Source organism: Amia ocellicauda, chromosome 16 (assembly GCF_036373705.1).
Source record: "Amia ocellicauda isolate fAmiCal2 chromosome 16, fAmiCal2.hap1, whole genome shotgun sequence".
NCBI classification, from domain to species: Eukaryota; Metazoa; Chordata; class Actinopteri; order Amiiformes; family Amiidae; genus Amia; species Amia ocellicauda.
The window spans coordinates 10346142-10365249 of record NC_089865.1 but is presented as its reverse complement, the minus strand read 5'-3'; the positions used below and the strand labels follow the sequence as shown (position 1 = coordinate 10365249).

Here is a 19108-nt window from a genome sequence, read left to right as displayed (position 1 = left end):
GCCATGAGGAGTTTTGGAGAGATTGTTTTTTTTTTTATAAGTACTTTTTTGCGGATCTTGATCTTGTCAGCCCTTGGGTTGTATTTTTCCCCTGTCCTTGCCCCCTACTGCCTTATCTTGCCACTCAGGGACTTAATTTCATATTTGTACGTGTGTATGTGCTTGTGATAAGCAGTAGCATAATACAGGCTCTTGGTTTAGGCAGTGTTTATATCAATTTAGCAAGTGTTTAAAGCTAAAGTATTTCAGATAATGGGTAATTTTAAATGCACGTCCTGTCTCACTGTCCCTGATTTAGTTGGCAACCGTAACCACGTACAACGCTGTACTGCACTTCCTGGGTATGACGCTATACGTCACATGACTCGTGCAAACTCGTGTAAACAGGAAGTGCGCATAGGAACAAGGTATTGTGTGTGTGTGTGTTGTTTATTTATTTATAGAGGTTATTCAATCGTCATTTGGTTTTAAACGGCGCGTAAGCGTTTAAAAATAACACGGCGTGTCCCTGTTAACACCCTGCCTTTTTCCTCGATATGCGATTCGTGTAATTGACTAGAGACGGACTGGTGTGTGAAAGAAAAGTATATATTGCAACATCCTGTATCCCAGTGTAGTGGTTAAGACCATAACGACTCAGTCATCCGCCGATCTGTTTCTTCGTAAAATTACAATAATTATCTGTTTTAGTAAGCAATTTAGTAGGCAATAATTGTACATTGTTTAATTTATATATATGTATGTGTGTGTGTGTGTGTGTGTGTGTGTGTGTATATATATATATATATATATATATATATATACACACACACACATTTATACACGCACATTGATTAAGATATATAAAATGATAAAGGGTTTCCATTAATAGATGCGCCTGGGCAATACAATAACGGCGTTGTGTTTAGGGAGGATAATTGTTAATACTGTACATGGTTTCATAATTTGTATACTAAGTTCAGACATCATAGGTTTTTTTGTTAACATGCGGCGCCATCTTGTGTTGAAAAACAACAACAACACGGTGACAATAATCCAGCCTGTGTCTTTCAGGACACTGCTCCCCCGCTGACAAGATGGTGTCCCTGGTCTGCCGGCTGGAGCACCACCGGGACGACGTGAACTGGTGCGCCTTCTCGCCCTGGTGTTTAGCCACCTGCTCCCTGGACAAGACCGTCCGCCTGTACTCGGTGCCGGACTTCTCCGAGCTGCCCTTCTCGCCCTTAGACGGGCACGGCTATGCGGTGCACTGCTGCTGCTTCAGCTCCTCCGGCCAGCTGTTGGCCTCCTGCTCCACAGACGGGACCGCTGTGCTCTGGAGCATGGACACGGGGGCCGTGGTGTCGGTGCTGGAGCAGCCCGGCCGCAGCCCCGTCCGAACCTGCGCCTTCTCCCCCGACTCCCGCCTGCTCCTGTGCGGGGCATCAGATGGCAGCGTGGCCATGTGGGATGTGCAGACCAAAGCCCTGCTCAGGTAAAGTGACGAGCAGATCCTTCAGTCTGATCAGTAAACCCTGAGATGCATATGAACACATCCCAAATATTGAATTATGCCATGTGAAACACATTTGATATTAATGAATTATTTTTCATTACACCCCCCTCCCCTTAAAAAGCTCCTCAAGACCCAGAGAACAACAGAAATGCAAAATACGCCAGCACCAGTGGAAATCAAGAGCATCATCTGTGTCTTTAACAGTTGCACTCTGAGTAACTTATTTGCTATCCTGTTGGTTAGAACTGATTCTCCAAACCCTTGTTAAAAAATAAGCTGTAAATGTATATATTTAGAAGTCAAAGGCCATTAACCAACAAACAAACAAAAAAGTACAGATATTTGGTCCATGGACCATGATGTAGTGTAGTTCTGCTATTCATTGTGTTGTCTTGTTTAATTGACATCAATCCTCTCCCAGGACCGGCGTTGTAAAAGACACTTCAGTGGTGGCGTGTTCCTTCACTCCATGTGGTCAGATGTTTGCAACTGGATCCACCTATGGAGATATCAGAGTCTGGGATCTTGAAATGAATCCCCTTCATTCGGAGAAAAATGCACATGACCTTGGAGTAACCTGCTGCCATTTTTCTCCTCACCATGAGAGCTGTAAGATTAATATGTATTCAAGTTGTTATTCTTCAGTTACTGTTACCATGTGAAGCATTCACTAGCTATATATATATATATATATATATATATATATATATATATATATATATATATATATAATTTTTTTTTTTAAATCTGTTATAGTTTTGTCCAGGGGTAGTGTCCTTCATAACAAATGTCAGATCACATATATTTAAATTATTATGTTATGCATATTATTCATCTTCAAACTGCAAAAACAGCACTTTGTCAGGTTTAAGTCAAGGTTTGGATTGAGTTAGGACAAGATTTGATTTAGCTTGAAGATTGGACTTAAGGTTAGGGTTAGGTTTGGAGTTATGATAAAATTTCAAACTAAGGATAGGTTTGTGATTGTTTACAATAAGGGTTAACCTGAAGTGTAAGCATTATCAGTCACTTTATTTTAATTTTAGGTTTAAAACTAGGGTTAGTGGAAAGAATTTCATGCTTCATGTAATTTCAGGTAATTGACCAGACATGTGCATTGTGTTACATTTATGATATATTTGTTCACCAAACATGTCTGTCTGCCCCTCATAATGGAAATGATGTGATTTTAATTACATACAGTGAGGGGAAAAAAGTATTTGATCCCCTGCTGATTTTGTACGTTTGCCCACTGACAAAGAAGTGATCAGCCTATAATTTTAATGGTAGGTGTATTTTAACAGTGAGAGACAGAATAACATCAAAAAAATCCAGAATAATGCATTTCAAAAAAGTTATAAATTGATGTGCATGTTAATGAGGGAAATAAGTATTTGACCCCTTCGACTTAGTACTTGGTGGCAAAACCCTTGTTGGCAATCACAGAGGTCAGACGTTTCTTGTAGTTGGCCACCAGGTTTGCACACGTCTCAGGAGGGATTTTGTCCCACTCTTCTTTGCAGATCCTCTCCAAGTCATTAAGGTTTCGAGGCTGACGTTTGGAAACTCGAACCTTCAGCTCCCTCCACAGATTTTCTATGGGATTAAGGTCTGGAGACTAACTAGGCCACTCCAGGACCTTAATGTGCTTCTTCTTGAGCCACTCCTTTGTTGCCTTGGCTGTGTGTTTTGGGTCATTGTCATGCTGGAATACCCATCCACGACCCATTTTCAATGCCCTGACTGAGGGAAGGAGGTTCTCACCCAAGATTTGATGGTACATGGCCCCATCCATCGTCTCCCTTTGATGCGGTGCAGTTGTCCTGTCCCCTTAGCAGAAAAACACCCCCAAAGCATAATGTTTCCACCTGCATGTTTGACGGTGGGGATGGTGTTCTTGGGGTCATTCCTCCTCCTCCAAACACGGCGAGTTGAGTTGATGCCAAAGAGCTCAATTTTGGTCTCATCTGACCACAACACTTTCACCCAGTTCTCCTCTGAATCATTCAGATGTTCATTGGCAAACTTCAGACGGGCCTGTACATGTGCTTTCTTGAGCAGGGGGACCTTGCGGGCGCTGCAGGATTTCAGTCCTTCACGGCGTAGTGTGTTACCAATTGTTTTCTTGGTGACTATGGTCCCAGCTGCCTTGAGATCATTAACAAGATCCTCCCGTGTAGTTCTGGGCTGATTCCTCACCGTTCTCATGATCATTGAAACTCCACGAGGTGAGATCTTGCATGGAGCCCCAGAGCGAGGGAGACTGACAGTTATTTTGTGTTTCTTCCATTTGCGAATAATCGCACCAACTGTTGTCACCTTCTCACCAAGCTGCTTGGCGATGGTCTTGTAGCCCATTCCAGCCTTGTGTAGGTCTACAATCTTGTCCCTGACATCCTTGGACAGCTCTTTGGTCTTGGTCATGGTGGAGAGTTTGGAATCTGATTGATTGATTGCTTCTGTGGACAGGTGTCTTTTATACAGGTAACGAGCTGAGATTAGGAGCACTCCCTTTAAGAGAGTGCTCCTAATCTCAGCTCGTTACCTGTATAAAAGACACCTGGGAGCCAGACATCTTGCTGATTGATAGGGGATCAAATACTTATTTCCCTCATTAACATGCAAATCAATGTATAACTTTTTTGAAATGCGTTTTTCTGGATTTGTTTGTTGTTATTCTGTCTCTCACTGTTCAAATACACCTACCATTAAAATGATAGACTGATCATTTCTTTGTCAGTGGGCAAACATACAAAATCAGCAGGGGATCAAATACTTTTTTCCCTCACTGTAGTATTTTTCTGTGATTGTTTGGAAGGATTAGTTGGTTTGATATAGGCCTAATCCTTGCAACATTAATTTAATTATAGTAATAACTGAACAGAATAGCACGTTAATAGCCATTTTAGCTACTATTGCTGCTGTTGTTATTGAATTAGCTTAATTGAATTAGTCACACAATAAACTCCTTCTGACCAATAAGCCTTTTATTCAACAATATTTCAATTGATAGTCACGAATAATTAAATTAAGATGCAGTTGCCGTAGATAAGCGTTGGTATATACTGAGAAGGGTTTTATGCTGAGGAGTTATGTCTTTGCATGTCAAACATGTCTAACATATCAGGAGATCAAGGTACTCGGATATCTCATGCAATCAGTCCTGCTAGTGGGGAAAAATATATCTCAAATACATGATTCCCCAAAGACACGAAAGAGAATGTGATTAATTCTGAATTGATTTTTCTCACTAAGACTTCTTATTCTTAGAAACTATCTTTAAAAATTTGCTTGTAAGAAAACCAGATTTGCATCTATTTTTACATGGATCCTGAATTATACTATATGGATTGGAGTGATACTTTAAAGAATGCTTTATTCTTAGTGTGCAATACCACTTTTTCAGTTTCCAGTACACTGTTAATTTACTTCTCAGCCCTGCTGCCTAGTGCTTTTTTTTTTTTAATTACTGATAAATGAACGAAGACTGTGTTTAAGTTAAGTTTAACTCTCAGGTTATCGGAGTCATCACTGATTGATTGGAATCCGTGATGCACTTTAATTTCCTGACTCTCGGACATAATTTTATTAATGTTCATTTTTACATTGTTGGTGCTTCATATTTATAGGATAATTATTGTTATTTTTATTTATAATCTGCTTATTAATTTATTCAAATATAATTTTGTATAATCTGAGTAAACAAGAATTTACAAATGCCATTGTTAAAATTCAAAATACTTTTTTTTCCTTTTCTTTAGCTACCTTTTCAGTTTCATTTCGATTGGCCTCCTGCGGTCAAGACAACCTGCTGAAAGTATGGATGGTTACACGGCATGGTGCATCAGGTACATTGTGCATTTTCAACAGCCCCAGAAGCTTAAAACGTGCTCAACTATGAACATATTCGTATTGAGGCAAATCAAATATGGCTTTGAGTAAATCTGAGTAATAATATGCAGTTCATACTGTTCTCAGTTGTGTACTTGCAATTATATTATGAAAGATAGGCTGGTTTAAAAAAAAGCCATCAATGGATCATGTAGCTTCAACCGTGGGTGCCTGCCTCTGCCTGCTGAATTAATCAATGAAGACATTTAGCCATAAAGTCTAACCCTTATCATATTTGAAGGCAAAGTGAAATAAAATAAGCTAACCTCTGATGTATTGGGGCTGAGTGATTGTATTTTATTGTGAGTGTTAAAAGGCAATGATATATTCAACCAAAATGTAAAAACAATACCCACAGCATTTTTGGTGCACAGAAATCATGGTGGTAACCAAATTATTGAACTTTCATAAAAAAACAACAATGGAATTAAATCAAGAGCTTTTTATTATGAATAATTGCATAAAATATTATTTGAATATTTATTTTTTTGCTGCATATTCAGTACCTGTAAATATATTTCTAACCTCCTGAGTTTCTGTGGTAACTACAGTGCACTAGCTCTTTGAAGCCTGTATCCAGTGTCACATCCCTGTGGGATTATTGTTTTTCTTGGTTTTAATACTGTCTCCATGTGGGAAGTCTCCTTTATGCAGTCATAGTAGGTGGTATGCACTTAAAGCAATATAACATTAAGAATTGTCTCTCACTGCAGCCCGCTGAGACTGGAGTTATTCTGGAATATTGTTATGTTTAATTTCCTGCATTTACATTGCCTGCAAGATTTTTTTAAATGTTTGATTTTTTTAAATTATGCTAAATACAAAAAATACGTATTCATAATTAGTTTTATTTATTTGTTAATTTACTTAATTATTGTAGTAGCTGTGGACTGAGAAAAATGGTAGTAATTGCTTTTCATGTAGGGCTTGAAAGACCGTCTGCATATGTGAAATGATCAGTTGTGACCTTCATTGGCAGGGGAGTTATAGGTTATACAAAATTGCAGCACACGTTCTTAACAAATACAGTTGATGGTAATGAGGCTAAGCAGGCCATTAAAAATGAAATGCTGAATGTGTCTGACATTCAGAGAGAGACATCTAATTATTCATCAGTCTGTTTTTATTGTCCTGCAGGTTGTAATATGCAGCTGGTGCACACGTTGAAGGGTCAGAGTGCCCCGGTCCTCTCCTGCATGTTTTCCTCTGATGGGCAGCTGCTTGTGTCGGGGTGAGGATTTCTAGGAACAGGGGCTCTGAGAGACTGTGAAATAACATCGTAATAGACCTTAATAGTTTCTTGATTTCCCACATTTCTGAAGAGTTTCTTATAAAGGCCTCTGATTTTGTGTATATGTGCATATCTGTGTGGGTGTGTAAGATGTAACTACATAAATGTATATACATATTGGTCATTGTTAAAATAATTACAGGCACCTCAAATATCAGTAATTCTGCTTGTGAAATGCAAAATCCTGTGGGGGTAGCTTCTTTCAAATAAATGTGACAAGCCTGTCTACGAAGTTGCCTGATTTATGCGAATGGTCAGGATGGTTTTGAGTTGCTCACTTAAGGAGATACCCTGAATATTAAATATTACTTGAGAGAAACCAATGAACAGGCAATAGTTGTATTAGATTTTATGCTACAGTCGTGTCCTCAACCAGGCAACACAGTTAACCATTGTTAATATTGTCTCCATGGATTGTTAGTATACATAATAGGAAGCATAATTTAAATAAAATACCACTGATGTCCTTGCCTATTAACTGTTTGTACCATAAATAATTTCCATTGTAATGTTTGGAGTACTGATGGTACAGATTTGGAGAGAGCAAGCAGTTGGAAAAAGCTCACTCAGTTAATGTATCCATACAGCTCCAGCTTCCAGAGTTAAATTAATTAAATTAAGATGGCATAATCAATTTAGCAAGTATAATTAATAGAGATATATTTTGACAATGTTAATACACCGAGCACAGTACGTTTTTAAAAATAGACTAAATTGCTTTCCTTGATCACCACTAGGGGGATCTCTGTAGTTGGATACCTTCCTTAACACCGTGCAAATTGATTGCAGTTTTTTATTCACATGTTTGTGTATCTATGTGTGTTTAATCTGCCCCCTAGCTTTACAGTGAGTATACATATTGCTCTGTGAAATATAACCTGTGACAATGCATGGGTATATTTGCTGACACTAGGCTATAGAAGGTTGATGTTTGTCCATACCTGTTTTGTACCTTATCAAGTTACCAAGGTGCAATGAGATCATTTTACAGTATAAGCCATGCTTTAATTTCCGGTTTCTTAAGCTAAGTATATCTCATTATTTTTGATTTCTTATTGCAGATCAGTTGATAAAACGGTGACAGTCTATGATGCAGTAAGTAACAATATTTAATTGCTGCATTTTCTCTTCAGTATTTTTCTCCACCCCCCCTGAATTAATACTTGGGGGAAGCACCTTTGGCAGCATTTACAGTTGTGTGTCTGTTGGGATAGGTCTCTACCAACTTTGGACACTTACATTTGTCAATATGTGACCATTCTACTTTACAAAACTGTTCAAGCTCTGTTCAAGCTCTCCCTTAGGGGAGAGTTCATGACCGCAGTCCTGAAGGACTCTATTCATTTTCACTGTACTCCAGTCCCAGTCGATGAAAAACAACACCATAACATGATGCTGCCGCTACCAGGCTTCACAGTAGGGATGGTGTTGTTTGGGTGATGTGCTGTGTTGAGTTTGAGCCAAACATAACACTTTGTATTTAAGTCAAATAGTTCCATTTTAGTGTTGACGAAACCATTTGCCACATGGCCTCTCTGATCAGTTTCCTTCTTGCTTGGTCGCCAAGATGGCCTAATGTGGACTTGGTGGTGTCATACAACTATTATAATAGTCTTGACCATGCTCAGTACTACTATAATTATATAATGAATAATTAGTATATTGGTTCTACATGGTGAAAAGCCAAAACCAATGTGGTAAAATATATTGAATTCTACTTTATAATTGTATGATTCTCTGTTTTTAAGAACCAAGGGATCTTGCTATACAATTTGAACCAGCACGAAAGGTAAAATAAAAATGTTTATTTTACTTTAAACTGAATTTGTGACTCACAGAATGTGTCGTCCATTTTGTATGGTATTAAACTTGCATGTTTTTATTTCCCCCTTTTCTTTTAGATATGTGACAACATGTGCCTTTGCACCAAACATGCCCTTAATTGCCACAGGGTCAATGGACAACACTGTGAATATCTGGAGGGTGGAAGATGGAAACAGTGTTTTAGGTTAGTCTCGTACAATTTTAGCCAGACCAGATGACACCTTTGTCTAACATGTGGTTTCTCAGTGAACACAAAACATGTGATAGTTTGGACTGTAGCTGTAGTTGCCCTCAGGGTATATCTCTGTGGAGGTCAGATAGAATCAAGCATATTTTAAAATGTAGTTTAGGTGTTTGACATGTTCTGCACAAACAACCCAAACAATTATGAAAACAAACATCTTTGAAAGCCACAAGTCAACATTCATTTAACAATACACTTCTAAAGGAAACCCCTATGGATTATGCATTGTACTGTGAGAAGTGAATTTGCATTACTTTGTTATATGCACATAGAAGCAATTAAAAGCTGATTTAACTGCAGTGCCCTCCGCGTAGCAGCTGGATTACAGGCGAGCTATATTGTAGAAATGTGCACCGGCTACAAGCTGTAATGCCGCACTGACAGATGGTGGAGGGCCATGAGGTGAGAAAGGAAATACATGTGAGGAAGGAGCTGAAATAGAAATAAAACCAACAAAATGTAAAAACTCCCAAAAGTAAAATCCCCCAGCTTAAAAGAAAAAAAGAAGCAATGCTAAGAGAGGATTTGCATCCTAAAAAGTGCCTGCTGGTTACAGCAACCATACCCAGATATACTGTCTTTTAACACTAGTGTCAACATTGTAAGACTCAGGATTAATCTCTGGATCAATTGTAAAGACAGTGCTACCCTTTGTAAAGTCTTATTATCTGCATGTATTTGGGTAAAGGTGAGCATGCCTTAGGCTTAACCTCCTACATCAATGAGTAACGTCTGGATCGTTCACTAACCTTTCTATCTTCTCTTTAATATAAATTCCTGAAAAGCCTTAAATCGAGCGCTTTGAATCAGTGGGTCTGTTTCAGGAGGCGGTAATGCCAGGCTGCCAGCAGCGTTCAGGCATAGTCGCATGCCATCCCTGATTGATATCTGATGGGAACCAAGGGTGCAGAACACAAGTGAAATGGTTTATGAGGGAAAAGTGTTGAACTTAAATCCTTTACTTTCTCCTGAACAATCCCTCATTTGTGACATGAGCAGGAATTTTAATTAACATTTCTTAATACCCTAAGTCACATTTTTATTTTACTAGCTCATACTTTTTCCTCTGCTATTTCTTTCTAAAAATTGTTTTGTTCTTAAGAGGTTGAAAAAATTAAGAATTTTGATTAGTATTTACATCCTGTAAATTCAGTTTTTCCTGAAATGTTCTTCGGTGTGTTTTATCATACTGATACTTGGAAAATGTTAACAAATGTCAGTATGGTTAATTAGCAAATACAATCAATATCACAAATTGACCTGTAATTCAATGCGTAAGGTTAAGACTAGCACAGACCATGTATAATGGATATGGCATTTATTGACATATTTGAGAGGATTCAAGTATGTAAATTTGACCTTTATTAAATGTACAGTGACAGTGTGCACCCATTTGCAAATTAATATTTATATGGGTTTCAATGGTGATATTAAGTAAATTGATATTGGCCCGTGGTAGAGCATTCAATAGCAACAGATCACACTTTGGAAATGACAGCTATGACATTTTTGCAAATTATAACTGAATATTTGTATTAATTTGACCATAAATGTACATGTAAAGAAGTTGATATTTAGAAGGGTATTCTGCTATTGCCTAACAAATTCTACTTTGTGTATTTTTCTTTTTTCTTAGGTTATACAACGAACAACTCATATGAAGGTAAGACAACATTCATTTAGCCTTGAATTTTGCCACGGCAACTATCTTTTTAATTAATGCTGCAATATATCAGGAACCAGTTAATTGATTTAAATGTTGGGAGCTACTCGTATATTGTGACACTAGAAGGGAAATGCTGATGAAATGTTAAAGTAGGAGTTGATGGTGATGGAGCATGTAGGTGGAAAAAACTATGAAAGCATATCATCTCATACATAGCAAACCCAAAATCTATTTTAGTAAACGCAATGGATATTTCAAAGGTATGCAAAAGCATGTGCAATCTATGTACATATGAAATGGTCTGTTTAGTGGAAATAATTCCTCGGTTAATCACACACATCTCCAGCCCCCAATGAAAGCGTAGGACTGCGTGCTGACAGGAAATGTAAAGGATGGATTTGGAGAACAATGCCATTAGTGCGGTAGAAAACAACAGTTTATATGAAATGATACATGCTTTAGCAATGTCATCTGAAGGTCATCTTTGATCTCAAGTGTGCTTTCAAGGGGCTAGCATAAAGCAAGCAAAACGAGTCCCAAGAGGATCTCTGATAAATATGCAGAGGGCACGGACGCATGATTAAAGCATTGTTGATAAAATAGAACATGCAGTTATTTCGGTAAACGAATTATGAGGCAGTGTTACACGTTCCTATTTATGGTGTATGTGAAGAAGGACAAAAAACACAGCCACACGCACAGGCATTGTTCCTGACAGGATTGTGGGTGAAATGTTTTCACATGCTGCACACAAAAGGTTGTTCAAGATGTTTGGTTGTTTGTTTGGTTATATTGGCGAAAGGGTTGTACCCTCTTCCTGTTTGTGTTCTCTAGACAGGAAGCTGTCAGGACAGGTCAGGCTGTCGGTCACTGAGTGGTCAGAGGAAGATGTCTTAGCCTGGCTCTGTGAAGAGGGTCTGGAGCAGCTGACCAGCATCTTCAAGGCAAACAACATTGATGGCGCCGAGCTGATGAACCTGAATAAAGAGACTCTCGCCAGTGCGCTGAAAATTGGTAAGGACAAGCCGGGAATACCTATAAGAAGCTGTGCTAACCCTTTCTAGGCTAGTTTCCCTCAACTTAGATGTTAATTTTAAGCTTATGCCACAATATTTAAATGATTTATTTGTCTTTACTTTTTAGTACAAGGAAAGTTGAAATCAGATTAATAAATGTAATGATCATTCTCCAAATAAAATAATATACAAACACATTGTAGAAACTAGCATGAATTAAATACAGTTATGGAGTACGCCTCTGCATGCAGCGCTGTTCTAATGGATTGGATACAAACCACAAATTTTCCAATTAATTGTCGTATAAATAGGGCTATTATTTCCAAACCAGGAGGTTTATGTCAACAATAAGCTAAAGACTGCTCAACAGGCACAGTTAAAGGATGTCACAGACTAAACTATCAAAGTGCTGCATTACCCATCACTGCCGCCTGACCTGATTCTGACTAGTTCTTACAGGTGCCTGGGAAGGAAACTGTGCCCATGAAATCTACCACTTCACATCATTCAAAGTTGTTTACATCAAACGATCAGGGACAAAAAAACTGATTCAGCAGACTTTAGCAAGTCTGAGCACATGACATTTCCATGCTATAATAAAGGTGACAGAAACATGCACTAGGGAGTGATTTATAGTGTGTGAATATGCAGGCTATTGGTTTTGTTAATATATTCTATGGTGTGCTACATTGTTTTATTTCTGCACTGCTTTATTTTATTTTTTAATTGAAAATTAAATTTCACCATGTTATCCCAAATATGCCTGTCTATAGTTAATGGAAGTAGTTAGGTGGCTATATATAGGCTACATTTGATAGATTTACAAGCAAAAACAATTTATGGCCAAAATATTTTGATCACCAAGAAGAGTCTTACAAACTGAGCTAGGGAAAACTGATTTACCCAGTGCTCTGCATTATATTACACTGTTTTTTATAATTATATAGAAAGTTACCATTACTGTTTATCTCTAAGCAATGCCAACTAAGTAGTAATCTGCTGCGATACCACTGGGATTTTACATAATTTCCACTTCCACATAAAGCAAATATTTTCTTTAGCAGGTAGGAATGCTTAGCAAGAGAAATTACTCTAAATATTTCCAGCAAATGAATCTGAGAGATGCCACACAGAATATATAATCTGTCTGAAAATGGGATTTGTGGATTTGGATTTATCAGAATCTAATCTTTCATTTCCTGCCACATGCTTTTAACTTTGTCCATGCTAGTGAGTGAGGTTGTTAATTTCCAACTGGCTTCTCTAGGAAAAAGGGATATCCTTGTTTTTTTTTCTGGCAATCTTAATATAAAAGCCAACAATGAATCCTGGCTAGAATATTTATAGAACATACATTTAGCACTTTGGATTTTTGGTGTATATTTAGTATCTTTTCCCTCAAATTTATATTTATCTCTTAATTCCCTGTTAATATGTGAGTAGAGTCTGTGAGTTTAATATTACACAACTAAATCTCTATCTTATATGTCCAAGTCACTGTTTATACATTCTCATACAAAATGAATGAGTGCTGGGAGTGATCCATGATCAAATATTTATGGTACTTACAGTATGTAAACCAGCTTCAAAAACAACAAATCCCCATGCGGCTTACTAATAAATATATATCAATCAATCAATTAATATCAGTGTGCTCTCATTAGATGTGAAAAAAAACATAGAAGTCTGAAATTGGTTGGCTACATTTTCAGCTAAGCATCCTACAAGCTGTGACTAGAGAACCCTGATGCTTGCTTCCAAAAAAAGCATTTTAGGATGCACTGTTTAGCAGCAAAGAGAAGACTTCACCAGAATAGATACAGAGGGTTTACCACAAGATGGAAACAGGAAACAGGAAGACCAGATTAGAGTTTGCCAAAAAACATCTAAAGAATCCTGTACAGTTCTGGAACAGCATCCTATGGACAGATGAGACAAAGATCAAATTTACCAGAATGATGGGAAGAGAAGAGTATGGAGAAGGGAAGGATCTGCTCATGATCCGAAGCATACCACCTCATCTGTGAAGCATGTTATGGCATGGGCATGTATTGATGATGTGACTGTTGACAAAAGCAGCAGGATGAATTCTGAAGTGTTTATATATTATCTGCTCAGATTCAGCCAAATGCTTCAAAACTCATTGGACAGCACTTCACAGTGCAGATGGACAATGACCCAAAGCATACTGCCAAAGCAACCAAAGACTTTTTTAAGGTGAAGAAGTGTAATATTCTACAATGGCAATCACCTGACCTGAATCCAATTGAGCAGCATTTCACTTGCTGAAGGCAAAACTGAAGGCAAAACACCAAGAACAAGCAGGAACTAAAGACAGCTGCAGTGCAGGCCTGGCAGAGCATCACCAGGGACGAAACCCAGCATCTGGTGATGTCTATGGGTTCCAGACTTCAGGCAGTCATTGACTGCAAAGGATTTGCAACCAAGTATTGAAACTCAGAATTTAATTCATGATTGTTAGTTTGTCCAGATACTTTTGAGACCCTAAAATTGGGAGGGCCACCTATAAAAATGGGAGTAATTCCTACACTATCCACCCAATTTGGATGTAACTACCCTCAAACTAAAGATTAAAGTCTACACTTAAATCACATATCGATTGTTTCAAATCCATTGTGGTGGTGTACAGAGCCACAATTATGACAATTGTCTCACTGTCCAAATATTTATGAACCTAACTGCAAAACCACTGGTACTAGGAAATTCAGATAGCACTGCTTGTTCATTTTGGGAAAATGTATCATTTGTTCTTGAGTCTTGTGCTCTAAGTATCATAGCCCAGCATGGGACAGTTTCCTGGGGCAACACATGCCCATAATGATGTGAAAACCCCACTTGTGTTGTTCACTCTCTTTCTTGTGTGAAAGTGGTTGTTGTTCTCTGTTTTATGAGACCTATTACTGATAGAGCATCTTGAATGTATTTAATTTTGTCTAAATCATTTCCATCCAGCAAGGCTACAACATATTTGCGATCATATTTTTTTGAAACATTAGGCTCTTCTCTGCATTAACAACGAGCTGATGTCCGTTCTCCCCATTTGAGTGGCATCATTACAGAACTCATCTCCTGCCTAGAATGGTCCTGTAGCCCTGTGAATTGTGTAAAGGGCTGTTCAGTGAAAGAGTAGTTCTCTATAATGATCTGGCCCCTCACCTCCACGTACACATGCTGAGATGTGCCACGTGACAAGATACTAAATAATACATCATAAACTTATGGGATGTTTGATTAATATCAGTTAAGCTCATGAATTCAAAGGTCTAGGTACAGTGAGGGGAAAAAAGTATTTGATCCCCTGCTGATTTTGTACGTTTGCCCACTGACAAAGAAATGATCCGTCTATAATTTTAATGGTAGGTGTATTTTAACAGTGAGAGACAGAATAACAATAAAAAAAAAAAACAGAAAAACACATTTCAAAAAAGTTATACATTGATTTGCATGTTAATGAGGGAAATAAGTATTTGATCCCCTATCAATCAGCAAGATTTCTGGCTCCCAGGTGTCTTTTATACAGGTAACGAGCTGAGATTAGGAGCACTCTCTTAAAGGGAGAGCACCTAATCTCTGCTCATTACCTGTATAAAAGACACCTGTCCACAGAAGCAATCAATCAATCAGATTCCAAACTCTCCACCATGGCCAAGACCAAAGAGCTGTCCAAGGATGTCAGGGACAAGATTGTAGACCTACACAAGGCTGGAATGGGCTACAAGACCATCGCCAAGCAGCTTGGTGAGAAGGTGACAACAGTTGGTGCGATTATTCGCAAATGGAAGAAGCACAAAATGACTCTCAGTCTCCCTCGGTCTGGGGCTCCATGCAAGATCTCACCTCGTGGAGTTTCAATGATCATGAGAACGGTGAGGAATCAGCCCAGAACTACACGGGAGGATCTTGTTAATGATCTCAAGGCAGCTGGGACCATAGTCACCAAGAAAACAATTGGTAACACACTACGCCGTGAAGGACTGAAATCCTGCAGCGCCCGCAAGGTCCCCCTGCTCAAGAAAGCACATGTACAGGCCCGTCTGAAGTTTGCCAATGAACATCTGAATGATTCAGAGGAGAACTGGGTGAAAGTGTTGTGGTCAGATGAGACCAAAATCGAGCTCTTTGGCATCAACTCAACTCGCCGTGTTTGGAGGAGGAGGAATGACCCCAAGAACACCATCCCCACCGTCAAACATGGAGGTGGAAACATTATGCTTTGGGGGTGTTTTTCTGCTAAGGGGACAGGACAACTGCACCGCATCAAAGGGACGATGGACGGGGCCATGTACCATCAAATCATGGGTGAGAACCTCCTTCCCTCAGCCAGGGCATTGAAAATGGGTTGTGGATGGGTATTCCAGCATGACAATGACCCAAAACACAGCCAAGGCAACAAAGGAGTGGCTCAAGAAGAAGTACATTAAGGTCCTGGAGTGGCCTAGCCAGTCTCCAGACCTTAATCCCATAGAAAATCTGTGGAGGGAGCTGAAGGTTCGAGTTGCCAAACGTCAGCCTCGAAACCTTAATGACTTGGAGAGGATCTGCAAAGAGCAGTGGGACAAAATCCCTCCTGAGATGTGTGCAAACCTGGTGGCCAACTACAAGAAACGTCTGACCTCTGTGATTGCCAACAAGGGTTTTGCCACCAAGTACTAAGTCGAAGGGGTCAATTACTTATTTCCCTCATTAACATGCAAATCAATTTATAACTTTTTTGAAATGCGTTTTTCTGGATTTTTTTGCTGTTATTCTGTCTCTCACTGTTAAAATACACCTAGCATTAAAATTATAGACTGATCATTTCTTTGTCAGTGGGCAAACGTACAAAATCAGCAGGGGATCAAATACTTTTTTCCCTCACTGTATTTGTGTAGTCAGGAATTGAGGTAGAATTTCTCTATTTTGTACTTAACGTAGATTAAGAAAAGCTTTTAGTGCTCACAGAAAAAGAAAACCTGCAGCTAGCTTTTATGCACGGCGCTTTCTTGTAAAAACTTATCCTAAATGTCTCCTTATAATAAAGCCCTTCACACAAACCGACCCTACCTTGATTTTTACACAACGGGGGTGTGTATACCAGCACTACCTGTTGCCACCATCTTTGGTTTTTAAATACATTTGCCTTTGGCGTTCACTTTGTTTTCTTTAGTGACTCAAGTTTAAAATGCTTCAATAAAAACAACAGTGACAGCTTTCATCGAGTGCAGTTATTTTTGTCTTTCCTCCTGGCTTTCCCTTGCTCTTTCTCTGAGAGAGGTAGTGGAGGGAGTAGGCATCTTTGTTCCTGCTGCATCACTGGTTTAAACATTTTTTACAATTGTAATGTGCTCAAAATCCCTGGAAATGTAACTTGTGAATTAAAACACTATCGAGAATAAACCAAATATATTGTCGAGTGTAAATGTCCTAGCAAATCCCACCTATAAGAGCATTGTAATAGTGTGTCCTGGCAATATTCTCGGGTGTTTATTCATTACTATTCACAGACTTTCCCAATAATGATTTTGTCTTTACATATTTTCTCTCTTTTATATCATTTTCCTGTAGAATCGGTTGGACTGCGCAATAAAGTCATTCGCAAGACTGAGGAGCTGAAGATGCAGATGCAATCGCTGTGCATGGGCATTCCTGATGAATTCTTGTGTCCAATAACCAGGGAGGTTATGAAAGATCCTGTTATTGCTTCAGGTATGGGGTTTATTTTGGCTGGCCTCTGTAGCTTTCAACATGGTCTCTTCAGGTTCCTCTTGTTGTGGCTGTTATGAGACACAGCTGGTTTAAAAAAACACTTGCAGATAAAAGATCACTTGATCGCAGCCTGTCAGACTGAAATGAGAAAATGTGAACGCAGGTTTACTACAGCATAGCCATTTAGCAGGATATTGCTCTTTATTCTCCATGGCATCAGTCTAGCCTAGGGCTTCTAGAAAGAGAATAATACTGGTCATTGGAAACCTGCGGTGCTGACTGATGCAAAGCTTTATTAGGCTACTGTATCAGAACCTCTGCTGAAATATTCATAAATAGCCATTGTATAAGTATGCATCCACACTACAATTGAATTTTTAGTCCCTACATTTTGAGGAAAAAAGTAATCTGATACATATCCGCTGGCACTTTCATGTTCTGTTGCTTTGTAACCAGATGGGTACTCGTATGAGAGAGAAGCAATCGAGAGTTGGATCAACACTAAGAAACGCTCCAGCCCCATGACTAACCTATCTCTGACCTCCACTCTGCTGACGCCGAACAGGACCCTGAAGATGGCCATCAGTCGCTGGAAGAACGAACAGTTGTCCTAAAGGCCCCTCCGTGCTGTGGCTGCAATCACACTCCGGTATTGAGGTCAAGTGCTTAACAATTTAACACAATCATTCAAAACAAGCCAACTGCGGTAAAAGCCTTGAACAAACCGTGGTATCCTATGATGGTAAAACTACAGTAAAACTGAAAACACACTGGAGCTTTGTTGCAGCCCTTTGTGAAACTCACTTGGTGGGATAATCATCTCCCTTCGCATTGTGATCGCAGGACCACGAGCAACATGTCCCTGGAGCTGCGCAGTGAGGCCTTTGTGTCACTGTGTTCTCCTCAGGACCGACACTCGCCTCTGCAATTAGGCCAACATCTGGAGTCCGAGAGGAGTATTGGTCACATTTGATTTCAGGTACAAGTAAATTAGTTTTTTTAATCAGGGTGGGTATAGAATAGTGTATGTTATTGTGTATTAAATATTGACAGGATCATGTGAAAGAGGACAATACTGTGTGCACCGGTGAGAGACTATGGTCAATGTAAAGGATACTTTAGCTGCTACCTGACGTGAATGTGATGGGCACAGGAATAATGTTGCACGAGGGCTTCAAATGCGCTTTAGATGCTTCTATACAATGATGCAAAATCAATGCTTAATTATTAACAGGTCAAAGGAAAGAAAATATGAAAAGATACATTTTAATTTCTTAAGATAAACTTGTTTGCTTTATCTCTGACACGTCATGAATCAGTTGGATTATCATGTTAGTTTAATAGATCACATGGCACTAACGACTGGGGACCTCCCAGAAACTGAGCCTCTAGATTCCTGTTTGGCTGTGAAATATTACATAGATTAGAAAATTAAATCCGTGAATAAATAAACTCTGCAAGAAAATTACAAGTAAGGGTAGTTTTAGTCATTGACTCCAGGAACTGTAGCTCTATGTGAATCAGTCAATCAATTATGAAGTTTCTATACCTGATACCATTACAATTAGTTTAGTAATGATGGAAAAAAGGAGGCGATTGGTTGATGCACTGAGGACTCAAATGTAATTAAAAAGATTTCTTTATAACAAAAAAAGCAAAACAAAAAAACACATTGCTGCTAATCATATATGGATGTATTTTTATATCATAAAAGAAAAAATTAAATGCACTTTGAAAAACCTACAACTTTGTGTGTCCTTTTTATCATTTGTCAATCTATTTAAAAAACTAAAACATTGGTTGAAACATACATAACTTGAGCAATTCATAGGAGGAGAAAAAAAACAACCGTACCTTTTGAGAGTCAACACTGTGGTAGCAGTGGTTTGGGCAGATCTGTGCGCGGCGTCCCTGGGAGCAGACGGTGTCTGGCAGCTGCAGGGCCCAGAACAGCAGCTGCCCCGGCCGTGGCGTT

At 38.9% G+C, this 19108-nt stretch overlaps 1 protein-coding gene across 4 annotated transcripts; it reads left to right on the top strand.

Moving 5' to 3' along the window:
* Nucleotides 1-359: 359 nt before the first annotated feature.
* Nucleotides 360-18879, top strand: wdsub1 (WD repeat, sterile alpha motif and U-box domain containing 1). Of its 4 annotated transcripts, none has more exons than XM_066688180.1 (12): nucleotides 360-407; nucleotides 1054-1474; nucleotides 1917-2104; nucleotides 5257-5343; nucleotides 6524-6617; nucleotides 7739-7772; nucleotides 8426-8466; nucleotides 8579-8685; nucleotides 10382-10408; nucleotides 11246-11425; nucleotides 16993-17133; nucleotides 17590-18879. In XM_066688180.1, exons 2-12 carry the CDS (start codon nucleotides 1077-1079, stop codon nucleotides 17745-17747), a joined length of 1455 nt encoding a protein of 484 aa, XP_066544277.1. In that variant the 5' UTR covers nucleotides 360-407; nucleotides 1054-1076; the 3' UTR covers nucleotides 17748-18879. The 4 variants fall into 4 exon arrangements, with proteins under 4 accessions (XP_066544277.1, XP_066544279.1, XP_066544281.1 ...); XM_066688181.1 differs by lacking the exon at nucleotides 360-407 and adding an exon at nucleotides 443-569; XM_066688182.1 differs by lacking the exons at nucleotides 16993-17133; nucleotides 17590-18879 and adding an exon at nucleotides 11878-12160.
* The last annotated feature ends 229 nt before the right edge of the window (nucleotides 18880-19108 follow it).